At 43.4% G+C, this 22,104-nt stretch overlaps 1 protein-coding gene across 3 annotated transcripts in view; it reads right to left on the reverse strand.

The window, feature by feature from the left end:
- Window positions 1-19,108: 19,108 nt before the first annotated feature.
- PTGFR (prostaglandin F receptor) overlaps window positions 19,109-22,104 on the reverse strand; it is a 65,111-nt gene continuing 62,115 nt past the window's right edge. For all 3 annotated transcript variants that reach the window (XM_068242463.1, XM_068242461.1, XM_068242462.1), the window contains exon 3: window positions 19,109-20,856. In XM_068242463.1, coding sequence (XP_068098564.1) covers window positions 20,515-20,856 — 342 coding nt within the window. In that variant the 3' untranslated portion in view covers window positions 19,109-20,514. The remainder of the gene's footprint in view (window positions 20,857-22,104) is intronic.

Genomic DNA, 22,104 nt, shown 5'->3' on the forward strand with positions numbered 1-22,104 from the left:
ACCAAAAAAATCACTGTTATCTCTGTGAAAAGAGTAACCAAGCAGCTCGGGGTGACCCTAACTACTAGGAATGTATAGGGCAGGGATCAGGAACCTTTTTTGCTGAGAGAGCCATAAACGCCACATATTTAAAAATGTATTTCCGCGAGAGCCGTACAATTTGTTTCAAACTGGGACATTGCGCATGAGCAGAGGGCTGTCCCTGTTGCCATGGTGATGTGTATACAGTTGATCTGCTGGGCAGTGGAAGTCTCAGACACGTCTTCAGCTTCTGTTGTATTTCAGCAACAACAACAATTTCCCCTAAATAGTGACTTATCTGGGGCTTCCTCCAGGCCACCGTAGGCTGCAAGGTCCCCCGGCGTCCTCCTGGCTCCTCTCCTGGTCCCGGCTGGCAGTTCCATTATGGGACGACTTCAGCCTGAAGTCATCAGGCCTGCTTCCCGCTTTGTCACTTTGCGACATCACGCCGGCTGGCTACGCATCATTACGCCGGCCGGCGCGAGAGTCCTGCGCTAGCGCTGGTTCAATATTAGAGAACCGCGCATGCGCAGGACTCTCACGCGATGACTCGTAGCTGGCGGGCTTGATGTCGCTAAGTGGCAAAGCGGGAAGCAGGCCTGACGACTTCAGGCTGAAGTCGTCCCATAATGGAGCTGCCAGCCGGGACCGGGAGAGGAACCAGGAGGACGCCGGGGGACCTGGCAGCCTACGGTGGGCTGGAGAAAGCCCCAGGTAAGTCACTATTTAATTTTTAACGAGTGCTCATGGTCCCTTTAAGACACAATTAAACTATCCTGCCATGATCTGGGTATTGTGTTCCATATTGTTCCTGTACCCAAATCTAATTTTTAAATCTTAAGCTTCATACCCGCGTTGTGATTTTGCAAACGATTTTTCCTGCGACCGACAAGCCATCATTTCTTGTGATGTGGGTACGTGTCTGCAATTAGGCAAACAACGGATTGTGACGCAAGGCAATAACGACTGTCACGGCGGTTCAGATCTTCAAGACTCCCACGCAAAGTGCTGTGATTGTTTGATCTCTCGTTGGTGCCCGTTGTGTGCCGCCGCGTGCTCCCGCAAGGTAGGAAGATGGAACGGGGAATGCTCATTCGTTGGGCCGCATCACTGAGCATTCCCTGATCCATCTAGCAGTGGAAACAGAGCTTGTATTCCAGGAATGTGTACCTGTTGCTGTCTTATAAAAATAATTACATTTATTTAAAGCATACCTAAAGTGACATGACACAGGCTTACACCCCCCTAGTGACCAGGTGATTTTTTTACAATTCAGTGCTCTGCAACTTTAACAGCTTGCTTGCAGAGCCATACAACTTAGCACACAAATGTATCTGCCCCCCTTTTGTTGCCACCAACAGAGCTTTCTATCGGTGGCATTGGTTGCTGCTGCGCAGGGGCGTAGCAATAGGGGGTGCAGCGGTAGCGACTGCATCGGGGCCCTTGGGCCAGAGGGGCCCGAAGGGCCCTCCCTTAACTACAGTATTAGCTCTCTATTGGTCCTGTGCTCATAATAATCACTTCTATAGATACATTGAGTAGTGGTAAACATTAACAAACTCTTCCCCATCCCCTCCCTGCACCTCTGACACTGTAGTTGCCATTGTCAGATTTTGGTGCGCCGTATCAATTGTTATGTATAGAGTGCCTGGGGGGCCCCATTGTAAAACTTGCATGGGGGCCCACAGCTCCTTAGCTACGCCACTGCTGCTGCGATCTCTTTTTTTAAATTAATTTTATTGTTTTTTGTTTAATAAAAATGCCTATTTTCTTAGTTTTTTTTTTACCCCGACAGCGAATCTCCACGATCGCCTGTGAGCCTCTCCTGGAGACAGCTCAGTGACAGCACTGTACTAGATCGCAGCGTTGTGCAAGCACTTTTGGGGGTTCTTTTTTCCATTTCTCAACCTGCCAGCCGCCATCGCGGCTGGCAGGTTGTTTACGGAGCTCCGTAACTCCGCGTCCGCACTCGCGCGATCCCCGCTAATCTCCTCCCCCAGGACTTGACACCGATTGGCGTTAGGTGTTCCTGGGCCAGCCACCTTCCTGACTCCTATTGGCGTTAGGCAGTCGGGAAGGGGTTAAAAAAATGTATCTCATTATTTATCTTACCTTACTTATTAATGAGCTATCTTTTCTTATCTATCCTAACTCATAATACAATTTTTCTGTTTGATTTTACCTCGATTAAAACAATCGCTTGTACTGAAACACTGAAAGTTTTTTGTTTTTGTTTTGTTTTTTTGCTTTAAAACAAGAAATCTGATTTGATCTGATCAAATTTCGAGTTTTTCTCAATTTTTTGAGACTGGTTGTGTTAGAGAATTCAGACCAACTTTACCAGTAATTGTATGGTGTGGGATGGATTGTCCAATTGTATTAAACCAGAATGGGTGTTGTTTGTTTTTTGTAGAAATATCATAATATGTAACTGTCTTGTACTTACTTTATTTATCTAATTAATAAACAGAAATCATTGGGTGTTTGTAGCACAATATAAAGTGTGAAAAAATAAATGCAGGTGTGTACGGTAAGTAGCAATGTGGTGATCAGTGGTAACTGTAATGCTAAACAACAAATGATGATGGCAGGAGATATTAATAGATGTACATAGAAGTTACATTCCCCTGTAAGTAGCAATATGGCGTTCAGTAGTAACTGTAATGCTAAACAGAGAATGATGATGGCAGGAGATATTGATAGATGTACAGAGAAGTTACATTCCCTTGTAAGTAGCAATATGGCGTTCAGTACTAATTGTAATGCTAAACAGAGAATGATGATGGCAGGAGATATTGACAGATGTACATAGAAGTTACATTCCCCTGTAAGTAGCAATGTGGCGTTCAGTACTAATTGTAATGCTAAACAGAGAATGATGATGGCAGGAGATATTAATAGCTGTACAGAGAAGTTACATTACATCCCACTGTAAGCAGCAATGTGGTGTGGTGTCCAGTGGTAACTGTAATGCTAAACAACAAATGGTGATGGCATGAGATATTGATAGATGTACAAACATGGAATATGGTGATAAATGTCACAGTGGAAAATGTAGTTCTATGAAAATTCAAAATTATCAAAAAAAAAAATAGTTGAATGAAAGGTTGCCATGCAGGGAGGATTTTCTAACCAACCAACTTTTCAGATGCTTATGATCTCTTTTTCCCAAAACGTTTGTCAATCTTAAACACATAGTTCAAAACCAGTGCTTCACCTATAAAACCACAGCTGATAATGAGGCATGTGTACGCCAGCCGGTGATCCTATGGTTCACACCAATCCCCCGCCCACCAAGTGACTTCATGCACACCCTACTCATCGTCCCTCCGTCCCCCAGCATAGCAATACAGCTGACACGTGTGTGTGCAGCCCGGCCCAGCGATGTCACTGTTCTGATCCCCAATGAGCGACATCTGTCAAAGGTGTATATGCACCTTAAATGAACACTATCAAACCAAGGGCTTGATTCACTAAAACATGGAAAGTGTTAGCAAACCAGTGAAAAGCCACTTTGCACGTGCTAACATGCTTTGCACGTGCTAACATGCTTTGCACGTGCTAACATGCGCGTAAGAGTTTGCGCGCGTAAAGTTTTGCATGCAAACGCTTCGCATGCAAAGTACCATGAACTGCACTGACTTCACGTGATAATGATAGTAAGCACGCAAAGTCAGTGCAGATCACGCGAGCGCAATGCAACACTTTGATTATTACTGTATTTACTTTATTATGCAGCGCGCGTAAGACTTTACAGTACACACATGTTAATGTAACCACCATTCATAATTACATTAACATACTCTATTTTACTGTGCGGACGAAGCTCCATTGATTTAAAGGCTTTGCACATGCAAACTAGGGTGCTAAGTAGTTTGCACGTGTAAACTACTTAGCACCCTAGTTTGCACGTGCAAAGCTTTTAGGCGTGATAACTGAGTTATCACACTTTTGTGAATCAAGCCCCAAGTGTTCTAAAATGACAATGTACAAATAATGTCTAAGTAGCCGTGTAAACATTTTCCCACTTTTCATGTTAAATATCAGAGGAAAAAGCTTTAATTCATTGTGTGTGTGTGTAGGATTTAGCTCTAGTGGGACAAATCATTCTCAAAAGGGGTGTCTGCTTCAATGCACAGCCAGTGTTGTTTTTTGCATATCAGACTACAGAGTATTTTTCTATGAAAAAACAGTATGAAAAGCTGTGGTGTCACAGACAATTACAAATGTTTTTCACAAGTTATACTTCCTCTACTGTCTTCAGACACTTCAATCAGAGACACGGGACACAGGCAGCTGCAGTTGCTGAGTCTTTCTCTCATGCAGAGGGTTAACAGATGCACTGTGAGGGAATTCCCCATCCCTTCATGGTTCACTCTGCCTTCTGATTAGAGAAGACTGCCGACAGTTTAGAGCATGGGTCCCCAAACGTTTTGTGTCGAGGGCCGGGTCAACATACTTCAGACTGCTGGGGAGCTGGAATATACATAAAATGATATAGATGTCTTTGCGGGCCAAACAGTGAAGCATACCCAGGTGACAACCTGCAGTCCAATTGGACATACGTGTCACCTGATGTGGAATTTGAGTGGAAACCAGCAAATCACTGCTTTCTGGCTTCCATGTGGATCAGTGGTGCCATCACTGCTATTCTATATGCGGACCACCAATATTTAAAGATGTAGCTGCATCTATAAGTAATACATTTTGTGTGTGTCGGGCCAGTAAAAAAGCCTCAGGGGGGCCACAGGACCACTGGTTTAGAGTGAAAGGAATTTGATACAGTAAACAAAAGAGATAAGTAAATTAAATGTATATATCATTATTTACCGGCACTTTAAGAACTCTCACAATACCAGGTTAAAAATAAAACATGTTAATCGATAGTGTTCCTTTAATTTTGTTGTGACTGTGAAAACACGTAGCGCATTTCGTTGCATGCAGCAAAACGTGCACCAGTGCAATCATCATTGAATTCAATGGATCAATCAGGAATCAGAATTTGTTTGCGTTTGTTTGCATCCCATTTGCGTGTTTTGTTTTCTACAGCTTTAAAAAAACAACTTTCTGCCTTTTTCCATTTTGGGTCCTTTTACACTTAAAGTGAACCAGAGACGAAGCACCCTCTTGTATTTTACCATATATATAAGTGGGAACATTAGAGAAAACACCTACTCTGCTCTCTGTTTCATTATTAACTGTTCAGCCTGTTTGTTTTCAGCCCTGATAAAATCCCCGACTGAGCATTCAGTCTGGCTTTGCTATAATGACTCAGCTATAATGATTGCTGAGCAGAGCCAGAAGAGGGCAGGCTTGGACTTGAAAAGACCTCAGAGAAGACAGACTCAGCTATAATCATTCCTGAGCAAAGCCAGACTGAATGCTCAGTCAGAGATTTTATCAGGGCTGATAAGATGCAAGCTGAACAGAAAATAATGAAACAGAGAGCAGTGCAGGTGTTTTCTCTAATGTTCCCACTGATATATAGGTAAAATACACAAGGGTGCTTCTTCTCTGGTTCACTTTAATCAGCAGGTACGTGTTAGTGTGCCTTAGTGCGCGTTAGTAAGCGTTGGTGCGTGTTTTTTTCATAGCAGTGCATTGTGAAAAAGATTTCAGTTAAAGCGCGTTAAGTGTGAATAGTGCCATAGGAGAACAACGGGGCCTTTCCCAATCATAATATATTTTGCCACATTGGAAAAAAAAGGAACACAGAAAACTGCATGAAAAAACACAATCACATGGGAAAACATGAAAGCAAGTGTGACCCGTGTCTTCACATAGCAGTAATATAGAAATTTGTCTTCACTCCTAGGAGTTCTGATTCACCATGAGCTTGCTGGGAAGACTGTAAACCTTGAGATAACAATATAGTGATGAAACATTCAATAGGTCATCATATTTCTGTGTGGCAGCTACATTAAACAGATTTTTTTTTGCCGCACTGACATGGCTGCTGTTTACACTTCAGAGTTTTATCACATGAATTGAAAATAACAGTCTGACTCTGATTTAATTTATAAAAGTGTCTATCTGCAAAAATGACAGCTCTTTTCTGTATATCAGCAGATTGCCATCTAAGCAGAGATAAAGAATGAATCTGGGTTGACTTGACAAGAAAGAAATAGAATCTTAATCAAAAGGAGTCTCAATAGGATTTCATAAATCTTCTCCTTATAGTATCATAGATCAGAGATAGGATGAAATAGGCAGAATTTAATTAGTTAAGTTTGAATATCAGGCAAAGATCTTCACCAAAGCGAAGTATTATGCCCCACATAAGAAGCAAGGTAAAGTTTTTCTCTCATTTCAGGGGCAAACCCAGGATTTTCAAGGGGGGGGATTCCTGAAAGGGGTCCCTCAGCCACGCACAATACAGTATAAATAATATGGTAGCACATCATGCTGGGTACACATAATGCAATTTCTTGTCAAACTGACAAGATCTGACAATTATTTCCTAAATGTCCGATCTGCTCCTGATTGAAAACAGTATAGATCAGGAGCAGTTTGGATACAAATAATAATGAGGACAGCCGACATTGCTAAGGAAGGGGAAAGTGAAGTATTCACCCAGTAGGTGAACAGGGCTGTGCTCATACCTGACCGTTTCCCAGAGCTGCTCCATGCTCTGTACACACGCTGCTGCTCAATGCTCTGATCACATACTGCTACATCCAAAGTCAACTGTTGCAGGGAAAGAAAGGGGGCAGTGCTGTGAGCTGCAGGATGCCTGCAGATATTCTGGTGTCTTAACTTATGCCTGTCTCCAGACACTGCACCGGCTCTGGTCTGGGGGGGATTCTGGGCAGCTGTAATCCCCCCCCCCCCCCCCCCCTGCGTTTGCCTATGCATTTCTAAATAATCTGGAAGGGTTTCGGGCTTGTTCACACTATCACACAATTTTTTTAAGCGCTGGCGATTTTGCAAATGGCTCTAAAAGCGCTTGTGTAATGATTTCCTATGACAGTGTTCACATTTGGGTGTTGCGATTTTTTAAAAATCACAAACGCGCTACCTGTATCATTTTCTGGTTCTTTTGGCTCAATGGCAGGTATAGGGAAATCGCAAAGTGCTTGAAAAAGTGCTTTGTATTGCGATTTGATGAATAAATACATTGGGCTAGATTCACAAAGCCGTGATAACTCTTATTATGGTTGTGCTAGCGCTATAACGCGTGTAACGTTTTCGAATTTGCACGCAAAATCACGGCAATTTTTGTGCCAAAATTCGCGATTGCGCGCACATATTCGCAATTTCGCACGCAAATTTGTGTTTGCGCACCAAAAATGTTACACGCATTATAGCGCACGCAAAAACGTTAGCGCGACCGTGATAAGAGCTATCACGCCTTTGTGAATCAAGCCCATTGTATTTATTCGTTTCCAGATTAAGGAGTTGACTTCCAGACTGACATCAGGAAGTGAAGAATCAATCGCTCTGCAAAAACACTTAGAAAAGCCGAAACTGTTGTGAAAATACTTGTAAAAGCGCTTTCAAAATCACCCCATAAATCGCCAGCGATTGCAACAGCGCAGGCGATTTAAGATGTGAACAAGGCCTGAGAGTGGGTCCTACTGTGTTAGGTGCACCTGAGATGGAGGGGGGGGGGGCTATAAAACAATTGATACATACCTGGGCTTCCTCCACCCCCCTCCAGGCTGATCGTTCCCTCGCAGTCCTCCTGTGCTTCCTGGATCCTCCGCAATTCCACCCCAAAAGTCCTTCAGCTGGGGCCAGTCAGAACGCCCCTGGTGATGGGAGCACAACGGGGGTACGCACGTGTCTAGGCTGCACATGCGCAGTGTGCCCAAGACCCAGGACTTTCAGGGCTGAATTGTGGAGGATCCAGGCAGCAGAGGAGGATGGCAAAGGAGCAATCAGCCTGGAGGGGGCTGGAGGAAACCCCAGGTATGTATCATTTTTTTATACCTCCCTTTAAATATTCCTTGACTAGATACCTCTTCACTAAGGTCAGCAATACTAAAAAATATTCTTCCGTTTTAAGAAAGCACATTTCTGTTTTCCATAGCATTTTAGTTAGAGGGCTGTTTGGTCCTTTTTAGCCCCTTATACATTTCCAGGAGTTCTGGTTCACCATGAGCTTGCTGGGCAATCTGTAACTCGGGGTGTTTCAAGTCCTACCCCATAGGGCAGCTCTGGGCAAACTACGCGTGCGCTGTACACTCGGCCCGGGGATAGGCGGCTGGAATCCTCTCCCCCTCCCCCCCCACTCTCTGCAGAGTCACGAGGAGGCGATTAGCTGGGGTAAAACTCACCTACTCGCTGCTTCCGGCATTGTGTCTCCATGGTAACGACGTCATGTGACACGTGCAACATATTACTTTATACACTTGGATTTATAGCTAGCAGGAGAACATTATTCCAAAAGACAGGGATTTTTTATTTTATTCACCTCTACATAAAAATAATTTTCTCCTAGGAAAATTTTTCATCTTCTGTTTAAAATAACTTTTCAACACGTTGTAATTTAAAAAAAGTACCAAAAAGTAAGTGAAATATTAAAAATTGGCCCTCTTTGTGGAAGATGCCCTACTATATATCATTAATTCTCTAACTATATTACCTAACATTCTAATGGATCTAGAGTCCTATGGCTCATTGAGCAACTTCGAAATTACGGTACTTTAACGCAAGACAGAAATGCTAAAGCTATCTCTCCCAGATGGCATTTGAAAAGAATGATATGAAACGTTCTGTTTTAAATGGTGAAAGCAAAATCGTATACATCTGGAGATTAAAGTACCGTCTAACATCCGCAATTTATTTGTAGATGATTACCCCATTATGACCCATTATTCAAAAGATTCAGACAGACATCAAATTTAGCCTCATAAAAATGTACTTACAATGGATATTTTGCAGTATGCAGCCGATACTTTTCCCCGACAACGTTTAAAATATTTGAAATACGTTCATTGTGGGTTCTAGTATTTGAGTTGTATGAAGACATTCTCATGTTTAATGTCCCGCATTCACCTTCTAACCATGACTTTTTTAATTTAAATTCAAAACATTTTAATTAAAAAATCCTAGTATATTCTGGCAGCAGCTTGAAATGTAAGTGCTACATTTTTAAAATCAACCTATATGCCTAGAAAAGATATACAGTAATTCAATTATTAAATTCATGAGGATAGAGAGGAAAATTTTAACCTTAAATGGACACCATGGATACATCATAAAGAGAGAATATATCAATACATCATGAGGAAACGTCACCAAAATATAAAGTGACCTCCTCTTGAGGCCTTGGTAGTTAAAATTCAAAGTGAAACAGATGATTTTATTTTTTTTTTGGGGGGGGGGGGGTTGGAATGGTGGAGGATAGAGGTAAAAAGAAAAAGATTTTGTTTGAAACTAGAGAAGTCATCCCCAAAAAATTAAATTAATAACCTAGTTATATTATTTGCATATTATTTTAATGATGCCCCCTCTTTTGGGAGGGAGAGGGGGAATTCCTTCTGATAATCATTTAGATTTGTTACAGTTTCCCTTTTTTGTTATTTTGATACACACTTTATATGAATTACACTGATTATAAAAGACATATCTGGCCCAATCCAATTCACTTTTTCTCCAAGTTTCCTCTTAGGAGATATTTTTTCATTTTCCATTGAAAATAACTGTTGTACTATGCTATTGAAAAAGTACCGAAACGTAGGTAAAAAAAGAAGTCCTGTCATAATTATTCTGAGTATTTCCTTGCTTGCTGGTGGCTCAAGGGGCATTTTACTTATAATGTGAAAATATCATCACCTAGGAGAAAACTTAGGTGAAAAGGTGAATTGGATTTGGCACAGAGGCCCTTATTCAATTAACTTTTTCTCCTAAGAAATATTTTTTATTTTCTGATTTATATAGCTTTTCTGCAGTCTGAAACTTAAAGGGACTCCGAGCAGTGCAGAAACTATGGAACGATGCATATCATTTTAAAGCTCTCTTTCTCCTCTTTCCAATAATATATAAACCGCCGCCCTACGCCTTTTAGTTTTTGCTATTTTCGCGATTGAAATTGCAGCGGCCGTGAATTCAATCGCGAAAATAGAGAAAACTAAAAGGCGTAGGGCGACGATTTAGGTGTCGCCAGAAAGAGGAGAAAGAGAGCTGTAAAATGATATCCATCTTTCCATAGTTACATTGTATTACACAGGAGGACACTTTCCCCAGTGTCAGCAGCTCCATTCAGCAGAATGGAGCTGCTGACTTTAGGAAAAAGTCGCCCTGTGTAATACAATGTAACTATGGAAAGATGCATATCATTTTAAAGCTCTCTTTCTCCTCTTTCTGGCGACACCTAAATTGTCACCCTACGCCTTTTAGTTTTCTCTATTTTCGCGATTGAATTCACGGCCGCTGCAATTTCAATCGCGAAAATAGCAAAAACTAAAAGGCGTAGGGCGGCAGTTTACATATCATTGGAAAGAGGAGAAAGAGAGCTTTAAAATGATATGCATCTTTCCATAGTTTCTGCACTGCTCGGAGTCCCTTTAAAGAGTAACTGCATGAAATAAAAAATGAATTCTCTATTTTTATCTGGTAAACAAATAATAAGGATGCTAAGGCCTGGTTCACATTAGCGTTCGCTGTCCGGATTCGCCTGATCGGATCCGGACCGTATACTGTACAAACAGAACGGACGTTCCGCATAGCAATGCAAAGTCTATGCGGACGTTCACACGCGTCCGTTCCGTACGGAACGGAGCCGGATCGGATCCGGACTCGGGACACTTTTCCAACATGCTCTATTTTTGGGTCCGAAACATCCGGCCATCGCACTCGGACCGGAGCCTGACTGCACCATCCGGAAATAGAAACCAATGGGAAACGGAAAGCACAGAACACACTGGCTATAAAAACCTGACGTTCTACCCCACTTCCTATGCGTTTTCTAGCGGCCATTTTGGATGGGGACACACGGGCCCAGCATTTCTGGAGTGGAGCAGCAGTGACTTTGTGCTGGAGCTGTTTGGCAGTATGTCGGACGTGGAGGTGAGGCCATACACAGCGGAGGACCTGATTCTACAGGGGCACCTTCTGCTGACCTCCCAGACCCCAACAATATTTATATAGTTTGTATCTCTTTTACCAAACGGATCCGGATCGCAGCCGTATCAATACGTATGCAAACGCACCGGATCCGATCCGGTCATCCGGTCCGTTCTTTACAGAAACGCAAGTGTGAACGGGGCCTTACCCGGCAATGCAAAAGTTACAATCTCTCTCTTACTTTTCTTCTCAATACACTATCATTTAGCAGGTGCCCTGACTCTTATTTGGTACATCTGCCACAAAAGAGAAGTTCTAATCTAAGTCCAAAGGACGGCCCTATGAGGTACTAGAGGTCAACAGTTGTAAAGTGCACAACATCTACTATACAGGACACATGAAGAGACCTCCCCACATGAGTCAGTGTGGGAGGCTCACATGCCCCACAGGTGTGCTCAGGTTCTCGCTGAACCCCCACCTCCCTAATATGAGAATCGTAGGGAGGGGTGTAGCTATCTCACACACATGTAGGGCTGAGCAGTAACAGGTGCAGGTCAGTGTAACCAGTGGGTGAAAAATCACTGCACCAATTGGACACAACAAGGCCCTGTACAAAGTCTACTGCTCACTAAAATGAGGGAATAACATAAGAGGGTGCAAATATATACAGTGACGCCAGTTTACTATTGGGCCAATCAAAGTACGGTGATCTCGTCCTACTGGACATGGTCCAGAGTGGGACAATTGGAGCAGCTGTTAGTTTTGGGGGCGTGCGAGTAAGTTAGTAGTGCGCGCTACTGCAGTAGCAAGGGACTACTTTGAAATTTTTACTTGCGCTGCCACACTAAGCTGTGCTGCTTGAGCAGTGTAGGTTAGTGAATCAACCTCTACTGATTTGTATGTGAGCCAGATGTAGCCATCAAAAGAGCCACATCTGGCTCCCGAGCAATAAGTTCCCTACCCCTGATCTAGAGGCTTCCCACACCATCCTCCAGTCCACCATTGCTGAGTGCAGACTCCTCAAAGGAATCTGACAAGCTCTTGTCAGATGCAAGCTTGTGACAGCACTCCCCTTCAAGCACGAGTGTGGCCGTACTGCACTAGCACAGCTGCTCCTGTGTAGTAAGCTGGAGGCTCTCATGCATGAGTGGCTCTGTGCTACTACGCAGGCGCGCCCAGGGCGGTTCTAGACTTTTTGCTGCCTGAGGAAAACTTGTAAGGATGTGTCCCCACCCCTGATTTTTTTAGCGACCGCCTTGTTGTAATACTTCTGGTGTCCCCGACCCAGAACCAGCATGTGCTTTAGGTGTCCTGATTCCACACTCCACAAGCTGCTATCTCATTGCAAATGCATGACACAGGGACGTAGCAATAGGGGGTGCAGAGGTTGTGACCGCATCAGGCCTTTGGGCCAGATAGTCCCCAAGGGAACTCCCGTCAACTGCATTATTAGCCTTTTATTGGTCCTGTGCTGGTATGATCACTTCTATAGATGCTTTGAATAGTAGTAATCATTAACAGGCTGTCCCCCATCCCCTTTTTGCACCTTTATTATGGTTGTCTTCTTAGGTACGCTACACGGCTCAGACACTGCTAAAGCCAAAACATACAATTCACCCCTCCTCTGGAATCTCCTGCTGCCACAACACATCCCACATCCATCACTCTCCAACCTTTGATATCTTTAAAGAGAACCCGAGGTGGGGTTCTGACAATGCTATCCACATACAGAGGCTGGGTCTGCTTATATTGCCCAGCCTATGTTGCTATCCAGATCCTCCTAAGTTCCCCCTGCACTCTGCTGTCCCCCATAAATCACAGCCGCGCTGTCGACATGCAGTGTATCACAGCGGGCTGTATTTATCTCTGTACTGTCAGTTTGCCGCTCCCCCCGCCACCTGCATAGCTCCGGTTCCCGCCCGCGTCCCTTTCCTCCCCGCTGATTTGAGGGAAGGGACGTGGGCGGGGACCAGAGCTATGCAGGAGGCGGGGGGGGGGGAGCAACAGACTGACAGTACAGAGGTAAACACAACCCGCACAGCGCGGCTGTGATTTATGGGGGGCCCGCGCTGTGCGGGCTGTGTTTACCTCTCTACTGTCTGTGTTTACCTCTGTACTCTGTACTGACTTTTTACGTCAAGCATACACTCTACCTTAGGCCAGTTTCCCTTTGACCCCTGGCCAAGTTGTACTCCTACTAGATACCCTAAAACACACTGGCTCTAGGCATACATATTGTATAATACCCCACCACTTGTCCGCCCCGCTCCCCCCCCCCCCCCCCTCGCCCCCCCATTCCTTTAAATTGTAAGCTTGAAAGGGCAGGGTTCGCTCATCCTTTTGTGTCTTGGAATGTATTACACATGTTTTCATATTAATTTTGTAACTGTTATTACCAATTTTGTAGTTTGAACTAATTCTGTATTTTGTATATTGGTGTATACCATTTTCTGTATTAATATGTACCCCATGTTTGTTTCTTACTTTGTACAGCGCCACGGAATATGTTGGCGCTTTGTAAATCAATAATAAGTAATAAAGATAAACACTATTTTTAAAACGATGGCGCCCTCTGTGTTCTTCCCATCACATCTTTTCTCTAAATAGGTATTCATAATGTATTCCATTTACACATTCAGTCTGAAGAATCTGCCATCTGGACAATGGAAGACATAAAACACACGAGACACACATCTAGGCTTTGTCAACATAAATATATTCATATTTACAATGATATTGCACACATAAGAATGCTACAGAAAAAGCACAACAAAGGAGAACATTTACACTTTGTCATAAAAATGATCATCTCAGATGATGCAGTAGCCAACAATCATTGTAATGCTCACAGAGATGTTTGTAAATAACAGATTTTTATAGGAACCAATTATTCACACTTAATGTTCATTCCAAGCGGCATTTACATTGGCTCAGGGTCTTCAACAGCAAGCGAATGTCAGCCTGTGAAGCCTGATCCACCATCTTGGCAAATCTTCTGCCAGTGAGCTAGTACTAAGGGGCTACTCTGAACCACTTACCAGTTCACAGTGCCCTGTCTTTTTCAGATAGAGGCTTCTTTATAAAAACTGAAAACAAGGGGCATTTCTTCAACATTTCTTGAAGTATCCAGCCAGTGTAGACACAATGCAGCAGTTACTGCTAATCGACAAGCTTTAGAATGATCTGATTGTCCATTGATCTGTGTCTGTTGTGGATTGGACCGAGCATTACTGGACTGGTAAGTGATATGAAGGACCTTGCTCCCAGTTACAGATGTGAAACGTTTTATACTGTGTTCCAATAAGACAATTTAAAACCCAACTTAACCAAAAACTTAACTGGGCAAATTCTGATAGCAACCATCTTGACTTGTGTAATTTACACTTTTGTTTGCCTGCTGCTCTGCACTTATCCATGCAGGCTTTAGACCTTTATACTCTGTATGCTGTTAGAAGGGCGGATGTCTTAAAATTAACCATGATCTACTTCCTGTGAACTACAAAGTCTCGCCTTCTCAGCTAGGCAGTAGGCACATGGTTTCTACAGTAATGTAGAGATGCTGGGATAATCTGGCATTTAAGGCTTTTGCTACTTTAGGTGTCTCGTGGTCACATCTGAATGTCTTATCAGCTGAATCCAGAAAGGAGAGAAGGTTTCACGCACTTAGGGTCCAAGAAACAGGTATTCTGCCCAACATTTTGTTTCCATGCATGGTTTATATTCACTTATCATCCTAATTGCATATTTGAATTTATTTTGGTCAATTTTAAGTTTAGTTGGGTGTTAAAATGTGCTATTTTACAAGACCTGTTGTATACTTGAAGTAATACCTGATAAAGAAAGAAAGTGAAGGTTGGCACTGCAGTCTTTCGTAGTAGCCTGACATCCGTTTTGTGCCTAATGCTCTTCTGCGGAGGCTTCTGGCATGAAACGGGTGTCAGGCTACCTTTGCCCTGAACCCACCCATCCACTGACTGCCCACCAGGACCGGTATGTGCACCCCACTTTGTTTGCTACTCATGCACACGATTGTTATGTATTGCATGTCCATTGCATACTTTGTCTATTAAACACGGAAAACTGCAGTTGCAACCTTCACTTTCTTTCTTCATCGGGTACTATGAGTGGCTCTATGGGACAAAGCCGGCTATACCTCCATAAGTGAGCCTGCCATTCCTGTGTTGGTGCAGTAGCCATCTTCCCATAATTACCAGCTGCAGTGCCAACAGCTTTTCTCTCTTATTTTGTATTGGACACTTAATACTAGGGTGAACCTGAAAAAATAGTTAGATACCTATGGAGAGGTGAGGCTCTTGATCCCATAGACCCATACAAAGTTATTTGAACAACTACGGTAGCTAAATGCGTCTTTGGGAGTTTTCATAAAGGCTCCAGAAGTACTCGCATCCTGAGTACTTCCAAACACAAGTGGTTCTGTACTGTGCACCCTAAGTGTGCACTCAAGCATGTACACAGAATTTGCACGCAACGGTGGGCGGCTACCAACAGCCAGATCTGCAATTCAGGAGATGAAGGGGCAGCGAATGCACACTTACAGTGATCTCTGAGCTGCCCGTCACTTACCAAATGTGCTCGCCAAGAAGCTTACAATCTAATCCCTGCCACCCCTTCACTAACTGTCCTCAGAGAAGCTTATCATGTAATCCCTACCATCGTTTCACTAACTGTCCACAGAGGAACCTACAATCTAATCCCTGCCATGTTCGGGGGGAGTTTAGGATGCTGTTGGTCCCTGATGATAATGGGCCTTAAGCGGTAAAAAGTACAAATCCAGCCCTGAAATTGCCCAGTAGGCCAGTGCTTTCGAAGCCTTCCAGGGGAACAGCAGTGGGCTGTGGGCATAAAGAGAGGCCCAGGAAGGCTCTTTGGGATTCAGAACCTTCACTCTGCATAAGTGAGAATATAACTTTTTCTTTTCAATTTTGCTTTAGATTTGTGATAAATAAGGCAAGTTCTTCTTCTCCTACACATAAATGGTTTCCTGCTTGAGAACCTCATGGAATCATGCTATGGTTAACCTCTCTTTTGCTTAACATGGTTGAAAACACTGTACAATACTTTACATTCAGCTATAAAGCAAACGTCAATGCAATGAGGAATATTTTACATGTGGACACAGAAATCTGTCAACAAAATTGGATACAATTTTTTTTGTCATTTGTAATGGATGTTTCTATAAGGCATCTTGTGCTTCCAGTCTGAGCTCTTCATACCAACTAAGAGTCGATTTGTTATGATTGAAGTAGAGAGCTAATGAAGAATATCTTCCCGCTCATTTGCTTAAGAATGACACCTTTGCCAGGCCATTGTAAACTCTTAAAGTGTACCAGAGATCTCGTTAAGTAAAGATTTGATACTTACCCCGGGCTTCCTCCCACCCCATAAACACGTCTGAGTCCCGCGCCATACTCCCTCGGTCTGTCGTTCAGCCCCGGTAACTGTCTCAGTTGGGTTCAGCCTGAGTCTTCTGCACGTGCACAGTAGACTCGGACTGACGGGACTGAGCCAGTTACCGGGAATGATTGCCGCTAAACGGAGGACTGCGGAAAGGACGGTGAGGGACTCAGAGGTGTGTATGGGGTGGGAGAACCCCCTGGGTAAGTATCAAATCTTTACTTTACAAGGTATCTGGTACACTTTAACAACTGTTACAAATGGGCATTTCTTAAAGTAAACCTGTCACAGAAAAAAAAAAAGTTCTAATTTGCTTACCTGGGACTTCTTCCAACCCTGCCTTAAAGGACCCTCAGTTTCCCCTCTGTTGCACTCACTGCTAATGAGCAGTATCCCTCCTCAACATAGCCCTTCGCGGGCTACTGTGCCTCCTTGCACATGCTCCCAGTCACTGGAGTATATATGCTAATGACACATGATGCAATTTCCTGTCTGATTGTCGGGAATGGGAAGATTATTTCTGACATGTCCATTCTAGTCCCATTCGATATCGAGATCGGTTTTGCAAAGTTATCATGAGAAAATATATCCCGTTATCGATCAGGAACAGTTTGGACATGTACATACAATACAACTTCCCGTCAGATTACCTGTCGATCGGATGGGAAACTGCATTGTGTGTACCCAGCATTAGAGAAAATCAGGGCAGTTTCTAGGCTAAATTGCACCCAAGACGAGGGTGTAAAAATTGTGTCCCCTTCCCCCCTCCCCCGTGGACTCGTGAACCCTTGCTCTCTAGGGACAGTCACACAGCCACAGGTCCCAAGTAGATCTGCCCACTTGCTGTTGACCAGCCGCTCATCCAGGAGGAAGCAGGGACCAGGAAAACACACAGGCGCAGAGAGCCCGGAAAGCCGACTCCTCCATGGGCACCGCGCACTGACAGTCTGGACATCAGGTGTCATCATGTGGTTGTAACGTGATGATGACTTGACGTCTGAGGCAGGCAGCCCAGGAGGAGTCAAGAAAGATGATCGGGTTGGTAATCTTCTTCCATTTGGCTGCACCGCGCATCACCAGGTCACTAGCGGTTAAGTCCTTCTGTCTGCGCTCCCCCTTCTTCTACTTGCCGGTCTGCGCCCGGGGCGGTTGCCCTGCCCAAGAAACGGCCCATTCTAAAATTATCACATTAAAATTTTTTCAGTCAATTAGAGCACTCTTATTAATTGTGTAGTAATGCTGAGGATGATTTTTCCGGCAGATAGATGGCTCGATCGATAATTTCCAACAGTTCCAATCTGATTTTAATTGTTTTTCTGGTCGGTTTTCTGATCACTTCTATACAAATTGATCAGAAAAACGATCAAAAACAGGTCAGGCCTGTCGGAAATTGTCTATCGAGCCATCTATCTGCCAAAAAACTCATTGTGTATTCCCAGCATCACATTCCCTGTCCTCTTAAGGTACAGAGCTCAGCACCTTCTGGTTGAAAAGATTCTTATGTATTGCCTGAGGTCATGAATGACAACAGGCACAACAATTACAACTATCAGAGCAAACAAAAGCACATTGAAAGACAACTACAGACTTTGATATGTCTTTGATATGTCACAGTTCTCAACAAGGGTACAAACAAAGCACTGGAGTCAGGCAGTAAACTAGACAACCCCTGTGGGGTCCTTCCGACAACCCCTGCGGGGTCCTTCCAGCTTCAGACAAAGATGAAATGCACAGAGCTGTCAAAAGACTACACAATTAAATAGCAGAACCAACATTAGTTCCAAAAAAAGGGAAAAGTTCACCTTCAGAACAACTTCTAAAGTAAAGGTTCAGATGAATACAAATGCTTATTTGTTACTGATGCTCTTTAAGGCAACCATGTATGTTGTAGCTGTTTTATAACCTGACTGTTATCAGTAGATATGGCCAATAATAACGAGATCAACAAATGACTGTAAATCTATGGACGGCTGTAATACACCAGCTACAATAGGAGATAGAGAAAAATTGATCGGCACCAGAAAGCTTCAGCAAATGTTTGGGGTAACAGGTGTAGTAGTTGTGCTCCAGACAGAGCGTAGCAATAGGGGTTGCAGAGGCTGTGACCGCATTGGGGCCCTGGGTCAGAGGGTCCCCAAAGGGCCCTCCCTCAACTGTAGTATTAGCTCTCTATTGGTTCTGTGCTCATAATAATGATTTGTATAGATACTTTAAATAGTGGTAATCATTAACAAACTGTTCCCCACCCCCTTCTTGCACCTCTGACGCTGTAGTTGCCATTGGCAGGTTTTGGTGCGCCGTATCAATTGTTATGTATAAAGTGTTTGGAGGGGCCCCAATGTACAATTTGCTTCAGGCCCCACAGCTCCTTAGCTACGCCACTGAATCGAAGTATAGGTAGAGAGGAGAAGAATATGGGCACCAACCACAGGAAGATCCAATCGAATGACACCTTTATTGCATCCCCAACAATCCCAATATAAATTGCAAAGTGTAGGCCCGACAGCCGTTTCGCAGGTTAAAACCTGCTTCATCAGAGAAAAGAGTTACACGTGTAACTCTTGCACATTACGGGTTTTAACCTGCGAAACGGCTGTCAGGCCTACACTTTGCAATTTATATTTGGATTGTTGGGGATGCAATAAAGGTGCGATTTGATTGGATCTTCTTGTGGTGGGTGCCCGGATTCTTCTTCTCTCTACCTATAAACCAATCAACTACCCAGGGTGGTTTTTTCAAAGGCAGTTACAACTAACACAGACATGGCTAATGCCAGAGGCTTCTTCACAATGAATAAACATCAATAAGGCTTGTTTTTTTGCTGTACGCAATTGCCCCTTTTCCACTGCGCAATCTGATTGTACCCCAAACCCATACGTAGTGCCTGCTGCATTTGTCTTCGGTAAAGTCAGTGGGAGTGTAAGAAAATCAGATACCAACTGAAGTGCTGTGTATTTCTTTTGAGATTACTCTTTTTTTCTCTAACCATGGGTGTAACAATATCCCCAGGGGGCTAATGGGGGCCTGTCACTCCTACCCCTAACCCTCATGCAGAGCAGGGCAGTGGGCACATACGTACACCGCCTTAGCTCCGATCCCTTCTTTTCACTCTGCACCGCATGAGCATGCACCAGCATTCCTCCATAAAGCCTCTAATGCACGTCATGTGACATCGGGGACATGTGCATGCTGCGCCGCTCTCATTAAGGGGTCACAGAGGCAGGCCACACTTACGGGCAGCAAGTATTTTTAAGCATGGCGTCCCACAAAGTTTTCACTGGGGGGGCACCATGCACCCTCGTTACGCCTCTCTAACAAAACATCAGTAAATCCCACCATAACAATGAACCATTGGACAAATTTGCCCTGAAATGCATGGAAAACCTTTTTGTAAAAAGGAAAAAAAAATCAGGAGTGCTTTGCAGTGCATTTGCGATCGCAATAATCAGTTACAGTGGAAAAAAGCCTAAAAAACAGCAACTTTTTGTACAAGACAAGCTTTTTGGTTTTGTTTTTAAAAGTTGCATTGTAGATATATGGTTATGCATGGGTAGTACACTGAGATAATCACTTTATTTTACTTATGAGGAACAGACTGTCGCTTTGGGTGCTGTAAAAATAATGAAGAACACAAATAATCTGGAATATCTGTTCTTGGTTCCTCTAAAAAAAGGAAAAAGTTGGTGGCAAAAGCATGCAACTCCAACGAGAGTTGTAAACTTTTTCTAGCTTATAGCAGACACATTTAAAAAAAATCAAAATTGGGTTTGCAGCTCAGGAGAACCTTAGTAAACCTACATTTCAGTATCACCCTATGGCTTATGGTTTTGTAAGGCAAATGAATCAAGTTCTATCTGTACTTTATATATACGCTTATGTGGCCTACTCTGTATCCAACAACACCTGACATATAAACGTTTCTCTGGAGTGACTGTTTCGCTACACTGGATGGACCTAATGCATCAAAAAATGCCTTGATCATCAACCAACCATCGGCCGGCTGTGGTGCTGTCGCTTCACACAACACCAGCTAAGGACAGTCTCAGAAATACGGCATAAGACAGTGGGTTATTTTGGGTCCATAAGTTCACATTTTTGTTCTGTGTCAGATTTTTGGGAGATGTTGAAAGTGTTTGTTCGTGTGCAGTTGGGGGACTCTGATATGGTGGCCACTCGTAAAGAGTTCTTGATAGAGCTAAATTCCCAGGCATGCATGCTGATGATCTCGGCACCACAGCAGCGACGGGCAATCCTGAACAGTTTTTTGAGGACTGTCTTCCGTAGGAGGATGTAAACCCAAGGATCCAGTATCTGGTTCCATGTGGCCATTCGCAGGGAGAAAAGGATAATGCCCTTAGTCTCTTGGGATTGGGAACCGTATCTCCTTAGTCCAATGTTGGCCATTGTGAACTAAAGAAAAAAAGAAACATAGAAATGTAAAATAACCTGTGACAGATTGTCATGTAACAAAACATTTACGTCATTAAAAATATGCATTGTAGCCCACAAATGCCCTTGAAGAAGAAATGCTGAGGTCCAAAGGAAATGTTTACGATGTTCCATTAGATTGGTTACTGAACAATAATACAATTTGTAATTTAATCTTTCAAACAATAACGTCTGTCCAAAGTTATTAGCTGTATAGGTTTCCTCTAATCTTTCTAGTCAGCATTTTATTGTTATTAGAGTGGCCTGTTCAAAGTCTTGACTGACAGCTCTAGGTACAATATAGACAGCTTCAGAAAAAATATGAAATCGATTGAGCTAACGTTTGCAAAGCGCAGGAGCAGCTGAAACTGAGCAGCGGCCACTTAGAGCATACTCAATATTTATCCTCCTTGTGTGCATGTGAATGTCAGTTGTGCTCTGCAACCCAGGGGCGTATCTGGGTAATATAGAGCCTATTGCAAACACTGAAATTGTGCGCTCCCCCCATGGCCGTCAAAGAACCTTCCCCTCTAAAAACAGCATCCTTTCTCGTGTACATGTGTTATGGTTGCCTGTGGTTTTTTGGCTTTGGATATTTCTGAAGTTTTTTGGAAATATTTCTTCTTATTCCCTCTCTGTTCCTTTTTAACAACAAAAAGTTTAGGAGGATCACCATAAAGGAAACAGGACGGTGTGCCACAATCAAAGCCTCAGTCTCCAAGGAGACCAACGATACTCAGAAAACCAAGTAGGATCGGCACCACTCCAGAGTAAATAGTATCAAAAGCTCTTTTATTACATCAAAGTGTAGCTGACACTTTGATGTAATAAAAGAGTTTTTGATACTATTTCATATGGAGTGGTGCCGATCCTACTGGGTTTTCTGCTCCTTTATAACACTAAGCCAAATGTGCCTTACATACATTCATTAAGTAGCCATGTTAACCAGATAAAATAATTAATCTGATCATTGGTTCTGAGTAATGGGGAGGCATGGCGGCACAGCATAGGAGCAGGCATAGCAGCGCAGCACAGGAGCAGGCATGGCAGCGCAGTACAGGAGCAGGCATAGTGCCTATGGTGCTTTGGCGCCAATGGCACGAGCCATACCTGCACCCCTCAAGATACGCCTCTGCTGCAACCCTTGCTATAGTCTAGGGCAAGGATCTCGATCTCTAGCCCTTAAGGATCGAGGTCCTCAAACATTTTTAGCATGACTAAAACTAATTG

The sequence above is a fragment of the Hyperolius riggenbachi genome, chromosome 6 (genome assembly GCF_040937935.1).
Source record: "Hyperolius riggenbachi isolate aHypRig1 chromosome 6, aHypRig1.pri, whole genome shotgun sequence".
Lineage (NCBI taxonomy): Eukaryota > Metazoa > Chordata > Amphibia > Anura > Hyperoliidae > Hyperolius > Hyperolius riggenbachi.